Source organism: Tympanuchus pallidicinctus, unplaced genomic scaffold (genome assembly GCF_026119805.1).
Source record: "Tympanuchus pallidicinctus isolate F22 unplaced genomic scaffold, pur_lepc_1.0 scaffold5, whole genome shotgun sequence".
NCBI lineage: Eukaryota > Metazoa > Chordata > Aves > Galliformes > Phasianidae > Tympanuchus > Tympanuchus pallidicinctus.
In genome coordinates, this window is record NW_026294769.1 from 69,189,518 (window position 1) to 69,217,006 (window position 27,489).

General features: G+C 38.4%; 1 protein-coding gene across 3 annotated transcripts in view; it reads right to left on the reverse strand.

Annotated features, from left to right (window-relative positions):
- The window catches only part of ZFAT (zinc finger and AT-hook domain containing), an 85,181-nt gene that overhangs the window by 51,953 nt on the left and 5,739 nt on the right, over positions 1-27,489 (reverse strand). For all 3 annotated transcript variants that reach the window (XM_052703569.1, XM_052703571.1, XM_052703568.1), the window contains exons 2-4: positions 20,332-20,502; positions 12,599-12,859; positions 2,605-2,778 (exon numbers count right to left, since the gene is read on the reverse strand). In XM_052703569.1, coding sequence (XP_052559529.1) covers positions 2,605-2,778; positions 12,599-12,859; positions 20,332-20,485 — 589 coding nt within the window. In that variant the 5' untranslated portion in view covers positions 20,486-20,502. The remainder of the gene's footprint in view (positions 1-2,604; positions 2,779-12,598; positions 12,860-20,331; positions 20,503-27,489) is intronic.

Consider the following 27,489-nt stretch of genomic DNA (forward strand, 5'->3'; position numbering starts at 1 on the left):
ACATCATTAGGTTCACAAGAGCACATCTTTTGAGTTTCTCAAGGTCCCTCTGAATGGCACCCCTTCCTTCTGCTGTATCAACCGCACCACTCAGCTTGGTGTCATCAGCAAACTTTCTGAGGGTGCACTGAGGAAATGGACCTGGGGGTATTGACTGATGCTCGGCTGAACATGAGCCGACAGTGTGCCCAGGTGGCCAAGAAGGCCAATGGCATCCTGGCTTGCATCAGAAACAGCGTTGCAAGCTGGAGCAGAGAGGTGATTGTTCCCCTGTATTCAGCACTGGTGAGGCCACACCTCAAGTACTGTGTCCAGTTTTGGGCCCCTCACTGCAAGAAAGATATTGAGGCCCTGGAACGTGTTCAAAGGAGGGCAACAAAGCTGGTGGGGGGTCTGGAACACAGGCCGTATGAGGAGAGGCTGAAGGAGCTGGGAATGTTCAGCCTGGAGAAGAGGAGGCTCAGGGGAGACCTCATTGCTCTCTATAACTTCCTGAAGGGAGGCTGTAGTGAGCTGGGGGTCGGCCTCTTCTCTCGTGTCATTAGTGATAGGACCAGAGGGAATGGCTTCAAGCTACGGCAGGGGAGATTCAGGCTGGACATGAGGAAGTATTACTTTTCAGAAAGGGTGGTCAGGCACTGGAATGGACTGCCCAGGGAGGTCGTGGAGTCAGCGAGCCTGGGGGTGTTCAAGGAAAGGCTGGATGTTGTGTTGAGGGACATGGTTTAGTGGGAGCTATTGGGAATAGGTGAATGGTTGGACTGGATGATCTTTTAAGTCTTTTCCAACCTTGGTGATTCTATGATTCTGTAATTCTAGGAATCCCATCATCACGTCACTGATAAAGATGTTATAGAGTACTAGTCCCAAGATGGATCCCCTCAGGAACACTGCTCATTTTGGGCCTCCACCTGGACATAGAATCATTGACCACAACCATAACCAGAATTTAAAAATGCTAAAAATATCTTCTAAGCTTTCAGCATTTGCAAATTCTGGATGATAATTCTTAACTGCCATAATAGCAATTATCTTTTTATTGTATATATTCTCCCTGGGACCTTCCTAAGTAGTAAGCGTAATAATTGCCAATCGAATAAATGAAAAGATAGTCAGAAACAGCTTCAAATCCACAATTAACTGTCATTTCTTCAATCCATTACAGATTTTTGAATGAAACCTACTGTGCCCAAACTGCTCCCAAGTTGAACCTATTTTTAACATTCTCCATAATTTAAAAAGCATAGAAAGAAGAAAACAGAAACTTCACATTAAATAAAAAATTACCAGGTAGTAATTAAGGCAACAAACATCGCTAAATATTCATTTCCTTTCTGTCTTCACATGCCTTATATATTATTTTTATTCTCGGTATTTGCCTCGTTAGGCTGGTTTCCTATGAAAATAGGGCTTTGATAGCACTATCTATCATGCCTTTTCTTTCCCTCTTGAAAAAATTGTTTTTCTTACTAAGGGAAAGGTAGAGTTCTCAAAGATAAAAATTGTTGCAATGTTCATAAAATTTAACACCTGGACAGAGGAGAGCCAAATTACAGCTCTTCCTCCAAAGTTCTGTTTGGCACTGTTCATGTATAAATGCAGCAACCAACAACTACGTGAGTCCCTTAACCAGCCATCCCATGTTTCTCTTTGGACAAAGCAACAGAAGGCATAAAAGGGAGCCTTCAATGTGGCAGTAAGGGGAATGAGGCCAGGATGGAAGAAGCATCTGAATGTGGTGGGAAGAGCCTAAAAAGGTGGCAGAGACTGTGGGGAAAATGAATGCTCAGCAACAGGTAAGAAAGAGCTCAAGGTCACATCAAACAAAAGCATCAAGACTGTGCTTAGTGAAAATCCAGGTATTTTCCAACCCACAACATCAATAAATGCATTCTAATTGTTCTGAGATCGGCAAGCAAAACAACTGTTCAGAACTATTAGCAACAGTGGACAATAAAGGCTACGAAGCTGAAAAGAATGCACAAAACTGCTAAAAAGGCATTTTGTCTTTCAGGTAAGTACCAGGTTTATACCAACAGGAAAATACAAGTCTAAGTTTGAAATTATTTCAAAATCCTTCAATGCAAAGGCTCTAAACAAAATCGCAGATGAAGAACTACTGAACAGCAACTTCATGCGATTTTGAAATATAAATTTCCTAACAATCTATTTGTAAACATAAATATTAACTTCTGTATACTTTGAGCTGTTTGTGTTTTCATAATCAAATTTATATTTATCATAAATATATAGAGTCAAGAGCTGAAATAAAGATATGATCAGAGAAAAATACTTTTTTTTTCCTTGTTCAATGATATTTCCTTTTCTTCTTTAAAATCCCTCACAGACTCAACATTACTCACGTTAATGCAGATAAATACATTCAGGTCCACAGAGTCTTTTCCCAATCTTTGTCACCTATAAAGTAGCTCTACAATGATCCTGATGCCAGACACAGAGATTCTATACCAAAATGACCAACTAAATACTTGATTTTTCAGATAGCATGTACCCTAAGCATTTCAGTATAGACCTATTTCTCTTTTATATGGTGTCAACATAAACAGAAACAAATTTGATTAACTAATTGGTGATTCTGAATACCTGGAATAGCTTCATGGGCTGTCAAAACCACACTTATTATAGGATTTTTAGCCCCTGGAACCTGCTCAGTCTCCTTAGTCGATGGAGTTTTCTCTGTTTTCTGTACTCTGGGCCTCTTTGGAGTTTTTTCTCTCTCATCTTCCTTCCTGTCAAGGTCAACGTCAGAATCATTACCTAAAGAGCAAACATCAAAGAAAATATATATATAACTACATGCAAAAGAAATGCAGGTAATAGTTATGAACACCACAGAAGAAAATGAATGCTGCTATTGAAAATACTGTGTGTTATTTAAACAAGGTGTGCTGCATGAATCCTTAAAGGAAATTTTTTTCCTTTCATTAATAAAAAATATGATAATTATACAAATAAAGTAGAAAAAAACAAATAATAAAAATTAGACTCAGAGAAACATTTATGTTCCCAAATTATCTTTATATTATTGTGGATTTTTGCAAAAATTCTACAAACCTGGAACAATTTCTTATGATTTAATCATTAAAGAACAAATCATTTTTCTCCTTGAAGTCACGTCCCAGTGACTTCAGGATTATTTATCCTTGTATTTGATTCACTACCCATCATGTTTAATGGAAAATGTTCCTACAAACCCTTTGGGTTAGGCTTTTTCCCCCAGCCATTGCAATGAATCAACAGACAGAAACACACTTCTCTTTTTCAGCGTTGAACACTGAAGTTCAAAATAGTTTATTTGGTTCAGCCTAACTCTTGAGCTGTAACTTTGCCTTTTGAAGGCCTGCACTTTTAAATGACCCCCTGTATTCTACTGTTCAGAATGCCTTCGTATCCTTAAACTGCATAAATTTTGGACCTGCTACCTAGAAAGCAACAATGTCTACAAAACACTCATCTGAAATAACACATACATGATCAGCTCAGCTCTTTCTTGAGGCTCTTTCTCCTTAGAGCAAATTAGGAATTCCTTACTGAAATTTGTTTCTAGAAGTGCTTATAAATGAAGAATTAGAATTTAAAAAAGAGAGGTTCAAGTTTACACTCAAAACATTCCTTGCATTAGATGAAATGATTGGAAATACAGGCTAGAGAAACTCTCATGGCAAATTAGGCTAAAGAAAGCTCAAAACTGAAGAAAGAAAATTATAAATGAACCCCATGAATTTCAGAAGATTGTTTTGGTTTTTTTTTTTTTCCCTCAAATCTAAAGCAGCTGACACAATCTCCAGAGTATTCAGTGTATATTCATAAAAGGCTGTAGCTGCTGTGCTGGGATAAGGAAACAATATATAAAAATACAGCAGTAACAGCACAAGCTGGAGTGTGTTCTGTCATTTATAACATGTAAATAGCAAAAGCAGTAGCATGACATGCTACGTGGAAATCGCTGTGTTCTCATTTCAGTAATATTTTGCAATCTGTTAATACTCAGCTGAGCTTCTGGTTCCAAAATCATGGGGAAAAAAAGGAGCTAGAGACAATAGGCAATTCTTTAAAAAAAAAGGAACAAGCACAAACTAATGCAGCACAGGTAGCAAGGTAAGTAGCACTTGGTAATTTGCAATTCCTCTAACTAAATGCAAAAGTAGAAGGAAAGAAAATATGTAGGAGTTAGTTTAGACTGCATTAAAAAAATTCACTTATATATTGCTCTCCTCAACAATAATTTTTCACTGTAGATTTCAATGGTTCTGGAAATTATTACTACTTTATAAGCACAAAGAATCTCATTATATTCCCATTTACTTCCTTAGAACAGTTGTAATTTATTGACCGATATGGAAACTGAGTAATTCTAACAGCAACATTTCACTGCAATATTCCAAAGGGCTATTTAAATATAAACATATAACCCCATTCTGGCAGACACTTCTTGTGCAGTGGGATGAAGGGTGCGTGGCAGCTTACTAACAGTGTATTTTTCCCATGTATCCTTCATGAAACTGCCTCCATTACTTTATTACCAACAACACATCTTTACAAATATCACAGCAGGAGTGCTCACAAACATCTTACCTGCTCCACAGAGGAAAAGAACACATCAGCATGCAAGCTGCCTAGTGAAGTGTACCTCGCCGAGGCTACTTTATGTATTGTTAAACAACAAATACAGAAGTCGATTGAGTTGATTACACTGTCACATTCAGTGGGCAGTAATTTAGTGAAAATTATTTGCTATGCCTGTGAAAAAAAGGCATTTTGCATGTTTATAGCTAACAAAAATCCAGAACTACTGACTGAAGCAAAAGATGTGATAATAACAGCAGAAGTTTCCCCATTTTGCTTAGAGTAGCACAGTGAAATGTTGGTAGGAACATGATTCCTACCCTACTCCCAAGTCTTCTAACCATTAAAAAGTAAGAATCCGTTTAATGAGAGTAATGAGAGACCAGGAGACTTTTTGAGCTGATCTTCTCATGTTTAACTTGTAACTCTATAAACTTTAGAATACTGGGATTCTATTTTATTTTTATTGTTTTTTTGTTTTTGTTTTTTTTTTTTAATAAAAATTAGTAAGAGAAGGACAGAGTTGTGTCAGTTGAGCTTGTTGGTTCGTTGACACTAATGAAAACTACTGTTACAGCCTTAACAAGCTAACAAATATTACTTGCTGCTTTTCTTTCCTAATTTTGCCTCTATTAGGCAGAGCAGTTTGATGACTGATTCAGTTTGATCAAGGGTCAATGAGGAAAAGTACTAGAACAAATCTATTACAATAAATATAGCTGACTAATTCCCTGCCTGCAAAACAAACTCCAGAAATTTTATTAAGAAGCAATTTTTACATAATACATAACAAAGACAAAGCTGGTAAATACTTCAAGCAGACTTGCATCTCAGCTTCCACCTTCGAGTTGAGAAAAATGCAATTAACAGGACTAGAATCAGCTCATGCATAGGTGCTAGGAAGGCACTGAGTGCTGCGCAAACCCCTGTAGTACAGAAAACCTGGCACACAAATTTGGCCAAAAGCAGATAAGGGAGAAAATTCACCTGATTTATCTACAATACATCTTGAACTAGAGCTGAATATTTGTATGAATATGATCAACATTCAAATGATATGTGCAAAACACAAAGCCTTCCTCTCAGTGTAAAGTCAAGTTCTGGTACTTAACTTCAAAATCCACTCACTAATCCACACTGAAGCCTATTCTCCCTCCTTCTGAGAGGAACAAGCATCTTCCAAAAGCAGTTTGTTGGTAAGGAGCAGAGGCTGCACGCATGACCAATACATTTTTGTACAAACACAACTATGCTCAATTCTGTGTGTAACCTGAAAGAGACATAAAAATATCAAACCACTCTCCATCAAATCACCAAAGCAAAAACATCTTACTTCCTAATGATAGCTGCTTTCTTCCTCCACATCAAAAAAAAAAACAAAAACAACCAAACAAAACCAACCTGAACTAGGTGGTCATTTAGGAAAAGAACAGTGGGAGACAAAAGATGAGCTTCAGCTTTGACTATGGGGCATTGCCTTTCCATAATACAGGACAGCTTTCTATCTTAGTAATTCAGATATCTCCCTTGCAAAAATTATTTTATAGTTCCCACTAGACATTAGAGTCAAAATCAGTCTTGATCTTTCACAACAGTCTTTGATCTTTTCATACATTTACCTACTACTATTCTTACTGCATTGAAAAAGCATCCACCAGTGATTTTGAGATGATTTAGGAACAATTGAAGTATCACTCTAAGTAGCTAAGCAAGGTTTCTCCAAACTGTAAGAGTCTCTGCTTGCTCACAAACAGATTTATTTAGATAAACTGCCTCACTTTGCATCTCCCTTGCTAAGCAGTCAGCTCAGCACTTCGACAGCTGGCACTCTGACTCAACAGACTAATAGACTGACCTTCCTTACCTAGCAAGAGGCACGTTAAATTCTTGCTGTGTTTGTGCAAGAAACATACTGCAGTGCCTCAGTTAGAATTTTCTAACACATTTAAGGAGCAGTCATGCCCGTGCTGATGAGGAAAACTGACAACTCTGAATGAACCAATAGTTTCAAAGTCCTGTTGAACCAGGCTGTTCATCTGTCCTTTGCTTCTGTTTAAGTCCTCAATTGAAAGTACTGCTCTCTGCTTTCATAATTGACTATGTTTCACAGGCACAGCAACACATCCCTAATTGGCATGTTTCTAAACTAATCTTCATTAAAATTATTGTTTTTCTCCATAGAACATACTGATATTTCATAGTAGTAAGAGTATAGCAGCCAGTCAAAATGAATACACGTAATTGTTTCTCTTGCAGAGACTGGCACATTACTTGCAAAGAGAATTCATGTAAATGAGAATCCAGTTGATGTTAAAGAAGTTTAAAACTAAGGCTGAAGTGTCATTTTTAAGAATTCTGAAGGCTCCAAATTCCCTATGACTCTCTTGAAAAGGTCTAGAAGAATATCTAGACTGCTGCTGATAAAATCTGATGAACCACCAGAAGTTAATTTTAACAGATCAGAAGCACGTACAAAGCCTGTTATACTGTTCCAGCAGTAATATAACTTCTTAAGGATAATTTCTTAATTTGCCTGAGTATGCTTACGTTTTAAGAAGTTGTATGTTTGAATTAAATTGCCTTAAATTGTGAACTGGAACTTTTGCAAGTTTCTCTATTGACACAGGCACTTCTTTAATCAAAATTAAAAATTAAAAATCCTTTTAGTTAGTGTGAAGTGATTTAATCCAGAGAAGATAGGTGGGCTGTCCACTGCTGCAGTCTATCTTCCATCCAAATCCCATTTCCAGACAACAAACATCCACTCCTATAACTCCCAGAGATTCACATAAGCTGCAGAGTGGAAAGGGGAGGATGGTTAAATTAATCTTGTTTTCTTGTTTTCTCAAAACAATTGAGTGCAGAGCAGGAGCTGGGGAACTGAGCAAACCCAGGAAAAGTCAAAATCCCCAGATAAATCCCATTGCAGTGCAGGAGCTCCAGCATCTCCTTTTTATTCACGTGTTCAGAAACATTTCTCAACTCATCCAACTTTGTCTTAGGACAAAAAGAACGGATGGTATCTCCTGCCAACCCATTAACAAGAAACTCCAATTTAGTTTAACCAAACAAAAACAAAAATTAGTGCTCACATAACTGCTTAAATCAAAGCAACCTACTTGGGCAGAGAAACCCTGTATTAAATAAAGTTTACTGAGCATATGTTTGGGGCATTTGTAAGCAAAAGCTGGATGGATCTCTGAGGAACCTGATCTAATAGGTTCCTCACAGGAGTTCAAGGCAGCAAGTTGGACTAAATAACCTCAAAAAATCCCTTGCAATTGTAACAATTCTATGATTGTGAGGTGAAGGTAATCATTATGTATGAAAGAAGCATGTTAGCTGCACAGAGGAACTCAGCAACCAGTAAGGCTTGATGACTCCTGAAAAAGGGGAAGGACCATCTCAGTGAGAAATTATTTCAATTATTTCTCAGACCAACAGATATTGTTGCCTCAATACAGTTTTATAGTTGTTTATCTATAGCAGTTTTAAACCTCCAATAAGCTAAGTGTTTCATTACTTCCCTTAGGGATCTATAAAAATGAGCAACATGTTTTATTATTTGGAAAACTTTCCTGATAGTTTAATTTCAGCTCAATATGCTTATGTTCCTCTCAGTAAAAAATATCATGCAGAATATCAATATATAGCATCTCAATATTTAAGTTTAGTATATTTTAGCACTAGCTACAACACTCGTGTGTCAACAGCATTATTTTGGTCATATATCAAAAGTGCAGCGCATTATGAGTCACTTGAAGAAAACGAATTCCATCCCAGCCAAATCCAGTACAAAGTGAAAACATATTTTATTATTAGTAATACATTCAGATATCAGATATCCACACACTGATAAACTTTGCAAGAAATGAAAAACGTAATAGATGAAAACAGTAGGAAAAAAATCTCAGAAGCAGTGGAGAAACAAAAGCAATCTAAAGTTGGAATGACAAAAGCTGTGGAAAAAAAGGGTGGGGGAAAAACCTGTTTGCATTAGGCAAGAGGATAAAAACAATAAAGAACTTGCTGTCAAAGGTCTTTACTATTTTTGGCCACTTGTTCTAACCACTGTGTCAGAAATAAGAAAAGGTATTTTAACTGGAAGGTTCCAAGAGCCTCAACAAAATTCTCCACCCAGCTCTATGAACACCAACAACAGAGAAATGTTGAGGCAGAAGTTTCAGTACTGCTGTTCTCACATGCACTAAAACTTAGAACTTCGAGAAGTTTTGTCTCACTGATAGTTCAGTCTAGAAATTGTTGACATCAACCATGTCTACTCAAGCAACTGCAATATTTCTCGAACATTATAAACAAAAAAGCCACACACAAAATAAATATTTTCATGCCACTGCCTAAATCAAGGATGCTTTTGAACACTGCCTGTACTTCCACTCCTTCATCTCAAAACAGGGACAGCAGAATTGCTGGGAAGAATGATATATGATCAGATGCATAAGCAATTTCCATATCATCTAGTTAGTCTGTTACTTAAGGCTCCTAGTAGAAAAGAAAAATCTGAAAGCAAACATGAAGATTTCTAAATTGTGACTATGAACCTCAGGCAAGAGGTTAATACAGGATTATTAAGCATTTATCAGAATTATACAGTAAAATGGCACCCAACGAAAAGAGCAGGATCAGGTTTAAAAAACAATGCAAAAATAGCACCATTTCACAGATGGTGCAATAGTGCACTCCAACTCATTAACACAGAACATACCGACACGTAGAAAACTAAGCAGCTTTGTAGCTCACAGAATCACAGAATCACCCGGGTTGGAAGGGACCTCAAGGATCATGTAGTTCCAACCCTCCTGCCTAGCAGGGCCACCAAACGTACACATTCAGATCAGGTTGCCCAGGACCCTGTCCAACCTGGCCTTGAACACGTCCAAGGACGGGGCATCCACAACCTCCCTGGGCAGCCCGTTCCAGGGCCTAACCACTCTCCTTGTAAAGAACTTCCCCCTAACATCCAACCTAAATCTTTCCTCCTTCAACTTGGATCCATTTCCCCTAGTCCTGCTGTTGTCAGCCCTTCTGAAGAGTTTACTCCCCTCCTGGGTGTAGGTTCCCTTCAGGTATTGATAGGCTGCAATGAGGTCACCCCGCAGCCTTCTCTTCTCCAGGCTGAACAAGCCCAACTCCCTCAGCCTGTCCTCATAGGGGAGGTGCTCCAGCCCCCTGATCATCTTAGTCGCCCTCCTCTGGACCCTTTCCAAAATCTCTATGTCTTTCTTGTACTGAGGGCTCCACACCTGGACACAGTACTCCAGATGGGGCCTCACAAGAGCCGAGTAGAGAGGGACAATCACCTCCCTGTCCCTGCTGACCACCCCTCTCCTGATGGAGCCCAGGATCCCATTTGCCTTTCGAGCTGCCAGAGCGCACTGCTGGCTCATGTTCAGTCTCTCGTCCATCAGGACCCCCAGGTCCTTCTCTGCCGAGCTGCTCTCAAGGACCACTCCTCCCAGCCTGTACGGGTGCCTGGGGTTCTTCCATGCAAAACCTTGCACTTTGCCGTGTTGAACCTCATTAGGTTCACCCGAGAACCTCATTAGTTCACCTAGGTGAACTAATGAGATTAACAGCTTTCATTGACATGGTGAAACCTCCAGTACAAAAACTCTTGTAAACAACTTCAGCAACTTCGAATCTTGGCATATTTGTACATGTATGAACAGGTCCCCATGAAATTATGTGAACAGATAAAAAGACATTTACTATTACATTATTTCTTTGTCTTTTAGACTTTTTTTGTTCACTTTCCATCCTCAGAACTTTATTTGTAATGGAAAGTCAGCCTGATAATAATATTCCAAAAGCTACAAGTTTAGAGAACATATTTTCTGAGCTGGTAAAACAATAAAGCTATGATAAATAATATTGGTTTTGTTCACGCATCAAAAAGCTTTGAGCTACTCCATTTAATCACGTTCTCAAAGGATAATAACAACAAACATGCTACTTTTATCTACACATTCTAAAACTGGAAAGTTATTCCAAAACAATTCATATATCAAAGGGAGAGGTGAAAAAGTTCTCCCTTGATGGCTTAGCTAACAGTAGATGACTGAAGACAGAATTGCCCAGGTGTAATCCAAACAATTATTCCTTCAAGTTAAAAAATGGTGCTCAATACCTTCACAGTTTGCCATCTAAGTATGAAACTTTGGGCTGGAGGCACTGTCTGCACTAGACACCAACAACTAAAAGCCCTCACTGTTTGTTGTTCAAGAATGACATATTTCTCCTTGACTGACTTGCTTTTGCCAGAACATAAATAAAAAATGTTCCATTCAAATAAAATTGAGGCTGTTTTCTTTTTTAAAGGAAAAGACTAAGCAATTTATTTTGAAAAACCTGCCAATGTGTTTTGTAGCAAAACAGATCCAGATAAGATTTAGCAGCTCTAATGAGCTAACAGATCTAGTGCAGTTAATTTGAGCTGACACTTTTTTCTTTTAAAAGGGCATGCAGAAAAGGCAACATTGACAAAAAGATGCAAATGCTAACATTGTACCTAACACATACAAACAGCAAAGGACACAGACACTTGCATTCTCAGAGATGAGACTGCTGGAATGAATGTCTCTACATGTATCATAAAAATCCTACCAATGATTACAGAAAAAAAAACCAAAACAATCAGGTAAGAGTTTCTGTTCTGTCAACATATTCCAAACCCATTTTAAATAAATTAGTCGTAGCCACAGGGGTTAAACTACACAAATCACTGGAAACAAAATGCAGTCACGCTCACTGTGTATCATAATGATAGAGTGGACACAAAACAGTAATAGAAAAATGGAAAAAAAAACAATGGCAAATACTGTCTGTAAGTAGGAATGACACAGCAATATGCAATGCGTGTTAAACAATGCAGCTAAAGAAAAGAATTCAAGGCTAAACTATTCAGCGGATAAAGAATCGGTTGGAAGGTCACAGTCAGAGGGTTGTGGTCAACAGCTCTATGTCCAGGTGGAGGCCAGTTACAAGTGGTGTCTCCCAGAAGTCCATGTTGGACGTAGTACTCTTAAATCATTATTGACAATATACACACTGGCATCAAGTGTACTCTCAGCAAGTTTCCTGAAGCCACAAAGACAGTAAGAGGGCTGGAGCACCTCTCCTATGAAGAAAGGTTGAAGAAGTTCAGCTTGTTTAGCTTGGAGAAGAGAAGGATCTGCGAACACCTCACTGTAGTCTTCCTGTACTTGAAGGGAGCTTAAAAGCAGGAGACAACATGGTCTGACAGTGAAAGGATAAGGAAGAATGGCTTTAAATTACACGAGGGAAGATTTTGTTTAGGCATTAGGAAGAAATTTTTAACTCAGAAGGTGGTGAGGTGCTGAAACACATTGCCCAGAGAAGTTGTGGATGCCTCATCCCTTTAAGTATTCAAGGTCAGGTTGGATGGGGAGCTAGGCAGCCTGATATAGTGGATGGCAAGCCTGTCCATAGCAGGAGAGTTGGAACCAGATGACTGTTAAGGTCCCGTCCAACCTAAGCCATTCTATGATACAAAAACTTTTGTAAAATAGAAGAGGTGAGCTTTGCATTACTTTCTATACAGCATAGCAAGCCATCCTGAAAGGCATTTCTTTTGTCTATCACAAGAATAGAACAGAATTCAGGTTTCCCAAATGGAATGACAGAAACAACTCTATGGAATCATACCTCTTCATCTATGCACGATACCCACCTATGTTGCTATATCAGTTCCCATTAGAAAACAGCAATCCTCTGCTCAAAACAGTTTCTTGTGCAAAATATGCATTTTAGTGAGTCTAAGACTACTAATGTAATAAGCCTTCAGTATTTTTCGAAGAAAAAAAAGAAATGTCAAACTTTATTCTCAGTTTTATTTCAACATGCTTTTTACATGACAAGAAACAGTTCATTCTCTTCCACTGAAAATCAACATTAATGACTAGGAGTAATCAGGATGGAAAAACACTGGTTCACAATATGCTTTGTATCTTTTTAGTGGATATTCTCTTACCTCCATCTCCTTCCTCTTCTCCTTCATTCAAAACAATAATGCAGATATGTTTCCTCAGCTGACGTGTATTAGAGAACTTCCGATTGCATCTCCTACATTCCAAGCTGCCTGGTGAGACTTCAGCCACTTCTGGTACTACTTCTGTCCCAGGCTGAGCTTCTTCATTCAGAACAGAGTTATTTTCTGCAACATCTTCATCCCCACATAACTTCTTAGTAGATCCTTTTGGTCTGCCCCTTTTCTTCTTCACTGAAAGAAACTCTAGGGAGAAAAAAAAATGAAGGAAATTAAGAGCTAGAAACAAGCTATAATGCAATCTCGTAGGGTTACTCCAGTATCTGGCTGAAAAAAAGCAATATTAAATGAAGATTCAGTCTCTACCCCAAAAGCTTAAAAAAAAACCCAAAAAACAGAAAAAGGTTAGTTTCATACAGATTTATTTCTAAGCAAAGACATTTGTTGGCATTTCTCCTAGTCACAAAGCAATAATATGTTACTGAGATTGACAGATATCAGAGTACTACAATTTTACAGAAATCACATTGCAAGCATTCTTTTAGATTATTGAATAATTGTATCAGCATGCATATTCTAAAGAATTGCTTTACCCTGCTCTGACACTCCATAAAAAACATCTCATTTTAATTTAAATCACTCTCAAATAAATTGTTTAAGCAGTTGAGATGCATTCAGAGAAAAGCACTTCATCTTTTAAAACCAGAACTTCATTTTTCTTTTAATAATGTGGGCCAATGACATTCTCACTCAAGGCCACGTCAGATGGGGCTTTGAGCACCAGGATCTAGAGGAAGATGTCCTGGCCCATGACATAGGAGATGGAACCAGATGGTCTTCAAGATCCTTCGCAACTCCAAGCACTCTGTGATTCTATGATTCTGAAATTCCCATGATTCTTTATCATCAACACTTTCTATTTTCATTCTCCTATCACTCACTTCGGACTGCTCTGATCACTGCTTCATAGTTACTTCAAAAGCAACTCTGCTGTCAGACTCTCACAGACATAAAGAGTGACAGAGCCAGTTAGACCAGCATAAAACTTCTAATTAATGAAAGCCAATACTAAGAGGAGAGGAATTTTCCAGTGTCCAGGTACTTTTCAGAAATTTCATCCTAGCTATCAGTTACTCTGGTGTAATTGTTTATACAATTAAAAGAGTTGCTTTTTATCTTTCTTGTTAATCTCCAGCACTTTTTGTTCTTTATGCTTTACTATTTGAGGAATTACCTGATTGTTACTGTATGTATTTTAATTACTTTGTATCTGCTCTTCTGCAAGAAGCTCAGTTCATGAAGAGCAAAGCGTGCTAGCTTTTCAAGCATGTATTTGCTTCTGAGAAGGCATCTGGTAAAATATCAGATCTATTTCTGCATAGTTCTGAGAAAGAAAAACTAATGTGCATGTAGAGGAGTTTGTCTGATGGTATATGGAGGAACAGGGAGTCAAGCTTATTCGAGACTTTTAGCATTCATTTTATCAAATATCAGACACCTATGGTCTTGTACATTGAATGAACATAGAAAGCACTCTCCAGAATGCACTTCAGATCACGTAAGGCCTGAATACTCTCCGGATCCCAGGGTGACTGGGGCTCTGCCATTTAAGAGCCTTCAGTAATATGCAGTGATGTTCAGCTTTGAAAATTAAAAGGAAAGACTTTGATACAGTCACTGTAATTGCAAAAACAAAACACAACGACCAACAAGCAAAAAACAAAAACTACAGTATAATGTGCATAAAAATGCTAGGTGTGCTAAAGTGCTAAGTGAAATAGAACATGTATGAAGTCCCTGTCAGCCATCATCTTTATAATATCATAGAGAAAAACAAAGGAGCAAGTTTTGCCAGTAACCTTGTATTTAATGCTCTAGAAAGAAAAGGGGAAAAAAAAGGAAATCTCATGTCCATGTCAGCTTATGGTGACAACAGCAAAGAGGTCCCTGAAAGCATTCTTACCATTCATTTCCAAAATATGAGACTCATGCAAAAAATAAAAACATAGAATCATAGAATCACCAAGGTTGGAAAAGACCTAAAAGATCACAGTCCAACCGTTCACCTATTCCCAATAGCTCCTACTAAACCATGTAACAAAATCACTCCTCTCAAAAACTTATGGCTGTTTTCTCTGTCTGCTTGGCACAGATGGGAAAAGTATGAATTACGTCTTCTGGCTTCATTTCAGAGAGAGAAATGCCCAGTAATGAAGTAACCGTTGTAATTCTGAATGTGTGAAAAGGTCTTGAGATTATTCAAGCTAAATCAGACTTGCTGTGTAACTCATAAATTTTCCTCTGCATGAAAAGCTTGCAGTGCTTTTATTCCAGGAACTTTCACCAAAACTGAAGATTAACAATCGTCTAAACCTTTTTATCAGATATTTATAAGCCAGTAGCTTATTTTCTATCTGGTAAACTGAGACTGACAATATAAAAGTCCCCAAAATCATAAAAGAATAATAATTAAAAAACATATGATTTTCAAGCAGATATGCCAAAAGCCCCTGCTAAATTGGCTGACTTAAAACATATGGAAAAATAAATGACCTCAAGGAATCTAAAGGGAAGATGATGCAAGAGAACAGGAGGTGGTAGGAGCATCATTTCTGAATCTGTTCATCACTTCCCTTAAGTATTTCAGACAAACAAAAACCCACACACAGAGACCACAGTTTCAGATAATCATGTAATTGATATCCAGTGAACAAGAAAGCATTCTGTCTAATTATAGTGGTGTTTGAGTACCCATCTATTTAAATATGTCACAAGAAAACTAAAAGCTCCATTATAAATGAAAAAAAAACCCACCACTTTTCTCACATCACCTTTTGCAACTACTCAAAAGCAGCACTCTGAGTTTCTGTGCTGCTACACTCCAGAAAGTGTCAATTACCACCAGAGAAAGGTGATTTCAGTTCTCTCCAAACTTCTCTTTGTTACCACTGTAAAAAAGTGGTATTTGATACCTTGAGCTACAGAAATTAACTGCAATTAAAAAAACCAACAACATTTCAACGTCAATCATGCAAAAAGGTCAAATTGCCCACCTGTCAGGCATAGTTTGAGGAATGCAGATACTGCTTAAGTTACTTTAGGTAACTAAATCCAGGGTTTGAGGAGTGAATATAACCTCTGGGTACAATATTCCTCTCATTATTATTATTTTTTTTTTTGCAAAACAAATTTCACCACATTAGTAAAAAAAAAAAAAAGAAAATTGATAAAAGAGGTTTACCTCTTGCTAACAGTTTTAAAGTAAATGAAAAAGAGAGCAGTGTTTTCATGTTACAACTGGAACAGACACAAAATCCTGTTTACAAACAGAACTGTGAGAACTGCTCCTTCTGAAGGTTGGTGGTAGATCCCTTTCTGTGGACTATGAAATTGTGGTTTCTAATGGTGTGGCAACCAACATAAAGAATATGTAAATTTACACCTGTTTGTAAATGAGCTTACACTGCACACATACATTACATTGGCCAAAAGAACAGCCAACAGTTGTCAGACGTTTTAAAAGGCCTCATGTAAGTGCTAAGTAGCAGCACACACTGGAACAGGATGGCTCATAGACTACTGATACAATCACCAAAACTTGCTCCTGCTCTTTCCTCCTTCCAGAATCTCAGGCCACTTTAAATGAACAGTGCCCAAATTCAATTTTTAATGATGCACATGACCATGAATTCCAGCTGTTCCCACATCCAGTTTGCCACCTTCTATCCATTCACGCTGCATCATACTAACCACAGCTCAAAGTACCACCTAAGTTGAACTAGGCATAATAGTTGAGCACTACGTTGTCACTGTTGAGCACAGGTCACTGACCTGTTAGCAAATAAGCAAGCCAATGAGAATGGTCCCACCTTGCTAAAAGGATGTATTAAAGCACTTATCTCAAGAATGCCTGGTGGGAAGCTTAAGTTTTAAATTGATCATTAGAAAGACTGTATAAGTGGGATCTTATTCCATGATTGCCTTCTTAGCTGTTTCCAGGTATTCTTACACCCACCACAGATTCTCTGAAATCAACCTTTATGTTAACTGGTATTGGATGTGCAATGGCAATATGCTGAGAAAACGTTCTGTGCTATGCTATATAATTATGTACACAATGGAACTAAGAAAAGGCATTTCAGAAACAGGACATGGAAATAAACTATATAAATCTACTTCTATACTGTTCCTTCACAGTAATTACTCACATATGCTTCTCAAAATCAGTCTGTTTAATAATCAGCTATGTCAGAAATATTCAGAATATTCCGAATATTTCCATTTATGAGGCATTCTGTTTTGATACAGCAGAATTCTATTTAATCATTCCCTTGAAGTTAAAATAAGCAACTACAAATACATACACACTATTCTTAACTCTTCATATTCTGAAGTAGATCACGGCTCTCCAGCAGTGTGGATTTTGTTGGGCTTAATGATGTGGTTGTACAGTGGTTGCACTGATTGCCTCAGAATCAAACTTAACCAAAACTGGTTCACTAAGGGCCAACACCCTTTCAAACCAGACTTTTCCCAAGCCACTTTATTACACACAGGGAAATGCAACAAATGGATGAAACTATGTACTGTAATCATATTTTTTCACTGGCTTTCTACCCCTTCAGTCTTAAGTGCATGAGTAATTAGAGTCTCAGATGTACAAAACAACATTAAGAAAACCACATAATAGGCAAATATCTCTGACTCTGGAAAAGTGGAAGATACAACAAATCCCTATCAAACAATCCTTTTTCTCCAAACCCATATATGCAGCTTAGCACAGTCACTGAGCTGATAGCTACAGCATGACTCAAGCAAAAATTTGTCAGAAGTTGCAAAACAACTGTAAAAGTGTTTGCATGAAGAACCGGGCCAAATGGCAATGGCTGGGCGCATTATGCAACAGCAAACCATTTTCATCTGTCAGCTAAATAAAAAACAGGCTCATCCTCTTTTACATAAATGATTACAACAGTACATGCTGTATTCACAGTCTGCTGCAAACATGGATGAAAATCCACAACTTCATTTAAATGCAACAGTGATCACACATCCTGGTACCCAGGAACAGCTCTTAGCCCTGCAGCCTCAACAGATGCTCTAGCTATAGCTGGTCCTCTTGTCAAGATAAGGCTGCTCTTTTTTACATGACCTTAAGGAGTTATACCTCTTGTGGAACATTTTCATACTCAAATAACTTCTTCCAGTTCTCATAATCAATAGATAAGGCCTGAAAACAGTGCTGCAGAAAAGACGTATCGCATAATGCAGATACAGCTTATAACAACAATCCATCAGGGAATGATACTACGAATAGATGAACTTAGGATCATCCGTGCTGCTCCTCAAACCATTACCAACCTGATTAAGTAAAAATAAAAAAGCAAAGGGCTTTGACAGGCACTTTGAAAGAAAAATGAGATCATTATGGAAAGTTACGAACAGAAATCCCACAGAAAAGTAGAGTACAAGTGATTACCGTAAATCAGTAAATATCTGTCACTTCCCAAACAAGGCTGGTATAATCCAGAGCAGAACAAATTGTGATCAATCCATAACCTTCACCACAGCAACATTTGCCTGGTCCCCTGACTCCACAGCTCTAGCATCACCTGATCAAAGCAGTTAGGACAAATCAAGTGTAAATATATCACGATCTAATTATGGGAAAGTGGTGTGACTAACTAAAATTCAGCAGAGTGTATTAACAATAAAATAACTTCAGAGTAATAAACATGTATTATCAGCATTTTACTTTTTCACAGTACTTATAAAATCATTGATTTAGTATTCAGGCAGAACACAGCTCCATTAACAACTCAACATTCACTCATCTATACCAATTCCAAAGTAAATACGCTTTTTACCTATACTTGGAAGAAAAACTGTTTGCAAAGGACAAAAATATGTTCATCTATCAGGCAGCTGAAAGGAAACTGTTCCATATTGTCATTCATAAGTCACTCCTCCCTTTAGTGACAACACTGAATCACTAAAAATTACAGAAGGGTCCACAGAGAAAAAAAGAAGTATACTAAAACCTTTCTGTGCTACAGATTTCATAACAGAAGGGGAAATTTTCAAACTCCTACATTCTGCTATGAAGCTTCCTAATATTTAAACAGTAAACTGAAGAACAGGACTTCAGAATACACTACTCTCTTCTCCAATCAATTTGTGTAATGAGAAAGATTTGATATTTGTTTATATTATAGAAATATTGTAGTATCTTTTCTAGGTGAGTAATTCACTTTGACTTTCTTACTAAAAGCAGATGCCAAAGAATTAGACCGAATAATCCAAAAAAGACAGCACCACACAATCACACCAGATGATACAAAGTATTGACCAAGAGCAATGGAAATGGTAACCTTAAACACGAATGTTTGATTTTACACAAGTAGATTTACAAAGCCGTGCTCTTAAAAGCTGCTTAGGTCTGATTTCTGCTCATTTAGATCTTTATGGCAATTACATGTTACACCAATGAATGTGTGATGCTTGCCTTACAACATAGGACAAAAGTGCTGATAGTTCCTGCCACAAATACAACAAGTTTACAGAAGAGCCTATTTACTCACAGGAATAGTGTTGCAAAGTACCGTAATCACTGTGCTCAGAGATACAGCTTAGGGAAGGGTAACGGGACACTAAAAGATGCAGAAAGGAAGATGGATTCTGCATAGCTGAGATACTCATTCTGTATAATTAAAATAAAATTAGAAGAGGATTTTGGAATTTGAAGCACTGTTTATTTTAGGCGTAGTGTGATATGATAATCTGATGCAAACGTTTCCACACCAGCCATCTGAGGAGGTAACAGCTGAACACTATGTGACCAGTTATTAGAAATAACTTCTTACACTCATGAAGTCAAAGTACCTACTGAATTACTGCTGGTAAGCAAAGGAAGAAATGCCACACACAAATGTTAACGATAAAAATATTCGTTCAAGTGTGATATTACAGTGGGTTATTTTTTTCCTTATAATCAGCAACCATAATTATTAAGGACTTCAGAAATCTTGGTAGTTGTGTTAGAACAAGACCTTTGCCAACAACATGAATCCACTGTTCAATAAGTTTGTAAAGCATATAAAGTCTGAATCATTTTGAACCCGTTGCTAATATTACAAGGGATTGAAATTATAATCCATTGAAAATAGTCATGAATGTAACTTCTTTAACTGCAGAGTAGCATCAAACTTTGCTTACAAGTTTTTTTGTTCAATTTACTAGAACTGGTATCAAAGCACAGTAACTAATTATGAATCATGCCGCTGCCTTCTCAGAACAAACTATTATCTGAAATTCCAAAAGCAGTAAGTTTTGTAACTCAAAGCATTTCACCCCCTTCCCTTTCCCAGCCCAAGGTGCTCCGGCTGCTTGCCCAAGAACACTGATCTGTCTGGCACTTACACTCCTTACGCTGCTTTTAGAGCCTCAAATCAAAGCTCTAGGAAGCAGACTTTGCTGTACTTGACATTTAAAATTAATGGAGCACTGTAATCATCCTCTGTCACACGCTGCGTTTATCCATGTCCATCCTCTGACCTAATCTGCACTAAATGAAATTCACGTTGGCAGCACGTGGTGAAAACTGTAGAAGCAAGCTATGTAAACTGTACACACAGTGAAGAACCACGAGACCACAGGTTTCATTAAAAAAGTCTAAATGACTGTTTGAAAATTACATTTTACTCCATTTATCAAAGTACCTTCTCCATTTCTGTTTATGTCTGCTGGTGCTGTTAGAGGCTGGAGTGGAATAATGATGTCGTCCACGTTAGTCCCTTCTTCCGAGTGCTTTGCAGAGACGTGAGACAATAGTTCTGACTGATTTGGTGAAAATAAGTTACAAAGCTTACACATGAAGATGGAACTGATTCCTGAAAAATAAATTTAAAAAAAAAAATTAATATTAATTAATATTTCCAAATTTGGTCGTTTATTCCTATTACCAGTAGTTAAGGAGGTTTTGATTCTTGTAACACAGCTAACAGATTGTTAGACCAGCAAATGAAAGCATTCATAATGAATCACAAAACAAATTTAAGAAATGGTACAACTTCTACCCAGATTCTCACAGGCCAAAAAACTTCTGACTAAAACCTAAGAAAAGTGCTTCATCCCTGAGGTGTTCAAGGCCAGGTTGGATGGCCTCTGAGCAACCTGATCTGGTGGATGGCAACCCTACTAGCAGCAAGGTGGATGGAGCTAGGTCATCTTTGAGGTCCCTTCCAACCCAAGCCATTCTGCTACTCTGAATGGAAACAGGATAGATGAAGTCAGTTTTTTTCCCCACTTCCAGCCTTACACAATGCCACAATTTCACATTTTTACAAACATTTGAAAAACAGAAAATTGTTTAAGACATGAAGTCATTGCCCAGATTTGATTCCACTGATACAAACCCAAAACATTTTATCCTTCACAGAGTAGCTCTGCAATACAGAGAAGCTCAGCTTCTCTGGTCATGGATCTCACTGTTCTTTCCTTTACTTTTCAAGTGTATTCAACCTTAGAACTTACCTCACCTAGGCACAAATCTAATTCTCTAATCACCTATTTAAGTACTGGAAACACAAATAGTTAGAAATGTTTGTTAGAAAATAAAGGCTTTTGATAACAAATGTATGTTTTGTTACACCATTTTTTCCTTTACTCATTGAGCTCATTACCAGTTATCTTCAGCTGTGGCTCTACCACTAATAAAAGAGTGGGGAGGAAGGTCAGAAGATCTGCAGTGCTCTACACCACAAAGTCTTGCATCCTATTACAGCTATGCAAGCATAGTGTCTTCCTCTCTCCTTCCCATTCACTTTACAGCTACACAGACGTGTTTTCTTTCAAATTTGGAAAAATACCAGACCTCATCTTGAGTCATTAACCTACATGGAGAAAACCAGGGAGGAAAAGGTGGAAAATTTAAGGAAGGAAAAGGAAAAAGAAGTGTTATACTCAAAGCGAAACATCACGTTGCAGGCAGAGTCAGCATTAATTACATGTGACACCAAGAGAAAGATCAAGATTTGATATACTTTGACATACAAGTTCGACGAAAAATTCTTTTAGTTCTCCAAAATAACACCAGACAAAACAGTGAAAACTTATGAAGCAGCAGTAAATGAAGAATGTCACTGAAATGTATATTGGTCCAATGTTTTAAAATGAAATTTGCTGTGATGCTTTGACTTTGGAAGTCACTGCTTCCTTCTGTTTCTAAAGAAACCCCCAACAGCCAGGAGCCAATCTCAGGCACACTGGTTCCTCAGCTATGTACAGTAAGCCCCGACCCATACATTGCTTTCATTTTCTCCTCTCCCTCTGTCCCCCTAAGGAAAACAAGGAAAACAAGGACATGCCTTCATTGAAAACAAGCTGGAGCAGCCAATGCTATTTGGGGTACAAACTAAAACTCAGGTTAGCCAATAAACACAAAAATACAGTGATCTTCTATCAACTTTGGGATGAATCAGGGAGGGAAGAGAACAGGAAAGCTGTATTTCAGAGCTAATAACAAAAGCAAAGATCACTAGTCCTATGCAACCTTATTATCCTCCCTTTGTGACACACAGTGTGGTTCACACCACTCAAGAAAAAGCTTTTGAATGTTAAGAATAACAAAGCTGGCACTCATTTACACTTGTTGTAACAAAAACAACATAATCTTTAGAAATAGTACAAACACCTCAAAACTAAAAGACATCATACGCCTCCATTTCTTAACACAGCTCTGAAAAACAGCCCACAAACTATTCCTGTTGTACAAATATACCATATCCTACACACACGAACAGCAATGTAAAATGTATATTAGACCCACGATGGTCTTATGAGCACGGCAAGGCTCCTTCTCAGCCATTCTGCTGTCTTGAGCACACACGCTTTCTCATTTTGATTGTACTAAGTTTATAATGCAAACGTTCCTGTGAATCAGTTCTGCTCTGTTATTTAGCATTATTCTTCTATTAAAAACCTTGTCATTAACCCAATGGATGACGATTCTCCTAAATGCATGTTTAATATTCCCAGCACAAAACCTATGATTATCTAACAAACAGCTTAACCACACCTGAACGCTGAAATTCCACAATGCAGTGGACACTTCCCTTTGAGGCTTTATCTGCCACTGTTTCTGCCTCCTGACTGCCAGCTGTGTTCCCTAGAAGTTCAGGCTGTTTTTTGTCTCTTCCCTCAATAGCTGTTATCAGTGCTCTGCTTAGAAATGAGATTGAAACAAAATAGAGGAAGAAATGCTTTTATGCACCATGACTGGAAAAGGAGGTCAGAAAGCAGAGGATAAGCTGCGCTGATCACGGGCCTAAACAATTAGATTAAAACAAGCAAATGATAACCAATTAACCGGTTGCTAATTAGGTGGTATAGCAATAGAGTAATGAATTACAGTCAATTAAGTGTAAAAATCAAATAAGCAGAAAGTCAATTAACTATGCAGGGAATCAACGATTAAGTAGTGGATAATTAATTATGTGGGAAATCAACAGAGCAATTAATTAGACATCAATTAAATATGCAGATAATGAAAGAAATATTAATCAAGTATGCAGGTAAACAAACAAGAGTAGTTTCAGCCAACACCAATCTGAAACATTCCACCTAATAAGCTTGCTTTGTGCTAATTTATTACCTTCAGTTTGCTCATATAAACTCTGTGTATATTGAAATAAATGTTACCAGTTTCATTTTTCTTAAATTAGAAGTAGCAAATTAAGCTACAATGTAAGTGAAACCACTTCAATATTTTTTTTCCATTATTCCAAAGATCTCAGGGTACTTCTTAATTAGACAAAAGTGGTTCTTTATACTGAGCATGTGCATAGAGGGAGATTAACCAACAGATTGCTGACGACAAATGGGGTGCAGACCGGGAAACAGGCTCCCTCATTCCCAACTCCCTTCTCAAAGTTTAAAAGCATCTGTTCTGCTTCTCTGTAAACCTGCAGGAGGGACCATTCATATTAGAAACATTACTGAAAGTAGAATTATTTATGGAATATATATATTTTTGATTACCATGAGTCCAAAACTAAGAAAGAGCTCATTGTAACAAGCCACAAGCTTCCCTATAGCATTAAGGACACGCTGGGGGCTGGGTTCTGTTTTGCTTTTAAATAACTGCTTTCATGAGAAACACAAAGAAAGTAAACCAAAGAGAGATTATCCAGCTGTGTTTATATGTCATAAATCATTCTAATGCATCCAAAACTTTTGAGCAGCTATTTAATACAGACAACACTTTATAATCACCTTTGAAGGTCTCCAACAGTTAAAAGGAACAGGTGGGAATGCCCTTAAGCTGAGCCGGAGGAGGTTCAGGTTGGATGCCAGGCACTGGCATGGCCTGCACAGGGAGACGGTTGAGCCACTGTCCCTGGAGGTGTTCAAGAAACATGCAGACGTACTGAGTGCCATGGTTTAATGAGAATACTGGTGATAAGCGGATGGCTGGACTGCACGATCTCAGAGTTCTTTTCCAGCCTTAATGATTCTATGAACTCCATGGTTAAATACAAAAATAAAAGTTCACCTGACACCCCCTGGCCTGTGGAATAACCAAGTTGCTTGTACAAATACTTGTGCTCCTGCTCAACCTTCCTAAAATACACAGCAGTGTGGTTTAGAATTTACATAACTACTTGTTTCAATCTGAACTTAAAGATAAAACAAACTCTGCTTCAAACATCCGATACTGTTCTGCAAGTAAACTTGTATTACATCCTGAGACTGGAAGTTTTTTGGCCTCAGGCTTTTTGCTGGTTTCTTTCGTGGCAATTAAGTATTTACTGTATTGTAGACTTATTAGTAATCCAAATAAATAGGTATAATGTACATAATAGATTTCTTCCCAGCTTCAGTACATGTAATACAAACTTTATTCTCAGTTTAGTAACTCTCTGATCTCGTGAGTTGTAGTAATACCTACTACCTTTTTTTTTTTTTTAACCCTCATCTCCTGCTAGTATTAAATGTGAAGGCTGGCAACCCTGCCTGTGGCAGGGGGGCTGGAGCTTGATGATACCTGATGTCCCTTCCAACTCAAGCCATTCTATGATTGTAATAAATCCCTTTCTCACTCCAGCACCTTCCAGCCTACCAGACTTTCCTCTCTCCCTGCTCCTCATTATGCATTTTCAAGCTTCAGTTATTCACCTTAACTTACACTTTAATACCCGAACATTTTTCTTTGCAGATAAAAGAACTTTGCTTCTCCCCTGATTTGAATCCATCAGGGCTCACTCTCAGCTAACAATCATAAAGGCAAACCGAGCACCCAGCTTTCATGACATTTGTACAGGCCAGAACTAAAGCTATCAAGAACAGGCTTCATTGGGATATTACACTGTACAGCTACCAAATGCTGTCATGGAATCCTGGCAGAAGATTCAAGTACGTTTTACCTCACATTAAGTACAAAAGCACACCTTTATTTCATAGGATCAAAGAATCACAGAATTGTTTGAGTTAGAATGGACCTTTAAAGGTTATCTAGTCCAACTCCACATTATTTCCAGCATTAAAAACCAAGTGACATCACAAGACACCTTCTGTTTTCTCAAGAAATCTTTTTTATACTGAATATAAGGAAAAAGTTTTTTACAATAAGGATAGTGAGGCACAGGAACAGGTTGCCCAGATGTGGTGGATGCCTCATCCCTAGAGACACTCAAGGTCAGGCTGGATGGGGCTCTGAGCAACTCAATCTAGCTGTAGGTGTCCCTATTCCTTGCAGGGGAGTTGGATCAGATGACCTTTAAGGTCCATTCCAACTCAAAAGGTTCTACGATTCTGTGCACAGATGATGAAAAGTTAGCTACTGCTGTGCTACCAAGAAAAAGCAGGCACAGATTTGGAGAAAGCTACCTTGGCTTTGCAAGAAAGGAAAAGGAGAAACAAGATTTGAGAGGGGCTGTGGGACAATGTAAAACAGATGAAGGAATCTGTAGAGGAAGGAGTTTGAGGAGGAATGGAAAATGGTAAATAAGGAACTGACCATACCCTGTGTCTGACCACTGCAGTCTGTCCTATTTCTCATTAAATCCCAACACAATAGTCTTTCTGTGTAATCCCACTGTCTGCTCCTCATATTCAAGTGCCAGCTACTGGAGGGACCAGCAAAAATGGATCTGGTGCAGTGCCTGCAATCAGACTGGGGCTGGATGTACCAGGCCATGGTGCCTGCCAATATAGAGTGGTGAGGCTTGTTGGCTCCAGACACTGGGATGGGACTGACGTGTTCCAGGAGCAGCAGAGAGGGGAGAACAGAGTGTGTGTGCTTTCACTACTTAAATCTCTATCAGCAGAACAAGAGAAAGACTCGGCTTTATTTACATTACATGTGAACCCTCTACACAAGCACTGTCAAAAGCAGTGCCTTGACTGTGGAGCCTCCCATGTTGGTGTGTGTGATATATTCTCAGTTTTGTTCCTGGCTGAACCTACCAATGGGAAAGCATTAGCTGCATCCACCATCCTGGGACCAGTAGGTAGGGTCCTACTGTCCCACAGACAGACAAGAGGAAGACTCCAGTCTGCAGAGTTACTTAGAATATCCCTTATCAACAACAATCTTTCTCCAGCAAGCTTTACTTCCTTATGGTGTGCTACTCTCCAGGCCCATGTCTACAAAAGCAGCTGCACTTGTGGACCAAGGAAAATCAAATCCCATGGTCCCACACACAAACATACCTCACTACAATCACAGCATCACAGAATCAAAGAATGGCCTGGATTGAAAAGGACCAAAGTGATCATCTAGTTTCAATCCCCTGCTATGTGCAGGGTTGCCAACCAGCAGACCAGGCTGCCCAGAGCCACATCCAGCCTGGCCTTGAATGCCTCCAGGGATGGGGCACCCACAGCCTCCTTGGGCAACCTGTTCCAGTGCCTCACCACCCTCTGGGTGAAAAACTGCCTCCTAATATCTACCCTAAACCTCCCCTGTCTCAGTTTAAAACCATTCCCCTTGTCCTATCAATATCCACCCTTGTAAACAGTCATTCCCCCTCCTGTTTATATGCTCCCTTCAACTACTGGACGACAAGATTATATCCAGGGATAACAGCCTGCTTAAAACTCAGCAATAATTTCCAAATGTTCCTAAAACAATTTCTTACTACTGTAAAAACAAAAAAATATACCTAATAGCATAGAAATGCCTGCAATTACCTAACGCAAATGGTACAATAAAATCAGAAGCCAACCGCAGCTTCATCTACCGGCAAAGCACTGCACTAATGACAGCCCAACAAGCTTATCAAAAACAGATGGTGATGCTATTTCAGTACCTGACCTGCTCACTGTCTTGTCCTTCTTCAAACCTGCAAGCACTCAATCGCAGCACTACTAGCCACAAGCTGTCTTTATTCAATTGAGTTAAATATTCATTATAACATGAAACAACATAATTATACACTAACATGGGAATTACTGAGAAAATACAAGAGTTTTTGTTGAAGTTTCAAATGCAATAAAAATAATAGTACCTATCATACCAGAAGGTGGGCACAGTTCTGCCAATAAATGTACTGTGGTCATTAAAGAACTCTTTCTACACAAAAGCTGAGCACGTGGGATATTACAGTGTTCAAGAACAAATAAACAAGGCTTTTCCTTTACGTAGAAGCATTCAAATCTTGTAAACTGAGATGGGAGGTTTAGGTTAGATATTAGGAGGAAGTTTTTTACTCAGAGGTGGTGACGCACTGGAACAGGTTGCCCAAGGAGGTTATGGATGCCCCATCCCTGGAGGCATTCAAGGCCAGGCTGGATGTGGCTCTGGGCAGCCTGGTCTGCTGGTTGGCAACCTGCACATAGCAGGGGGTTGAAACGAGATGATCATTGTGGTTCTTTTC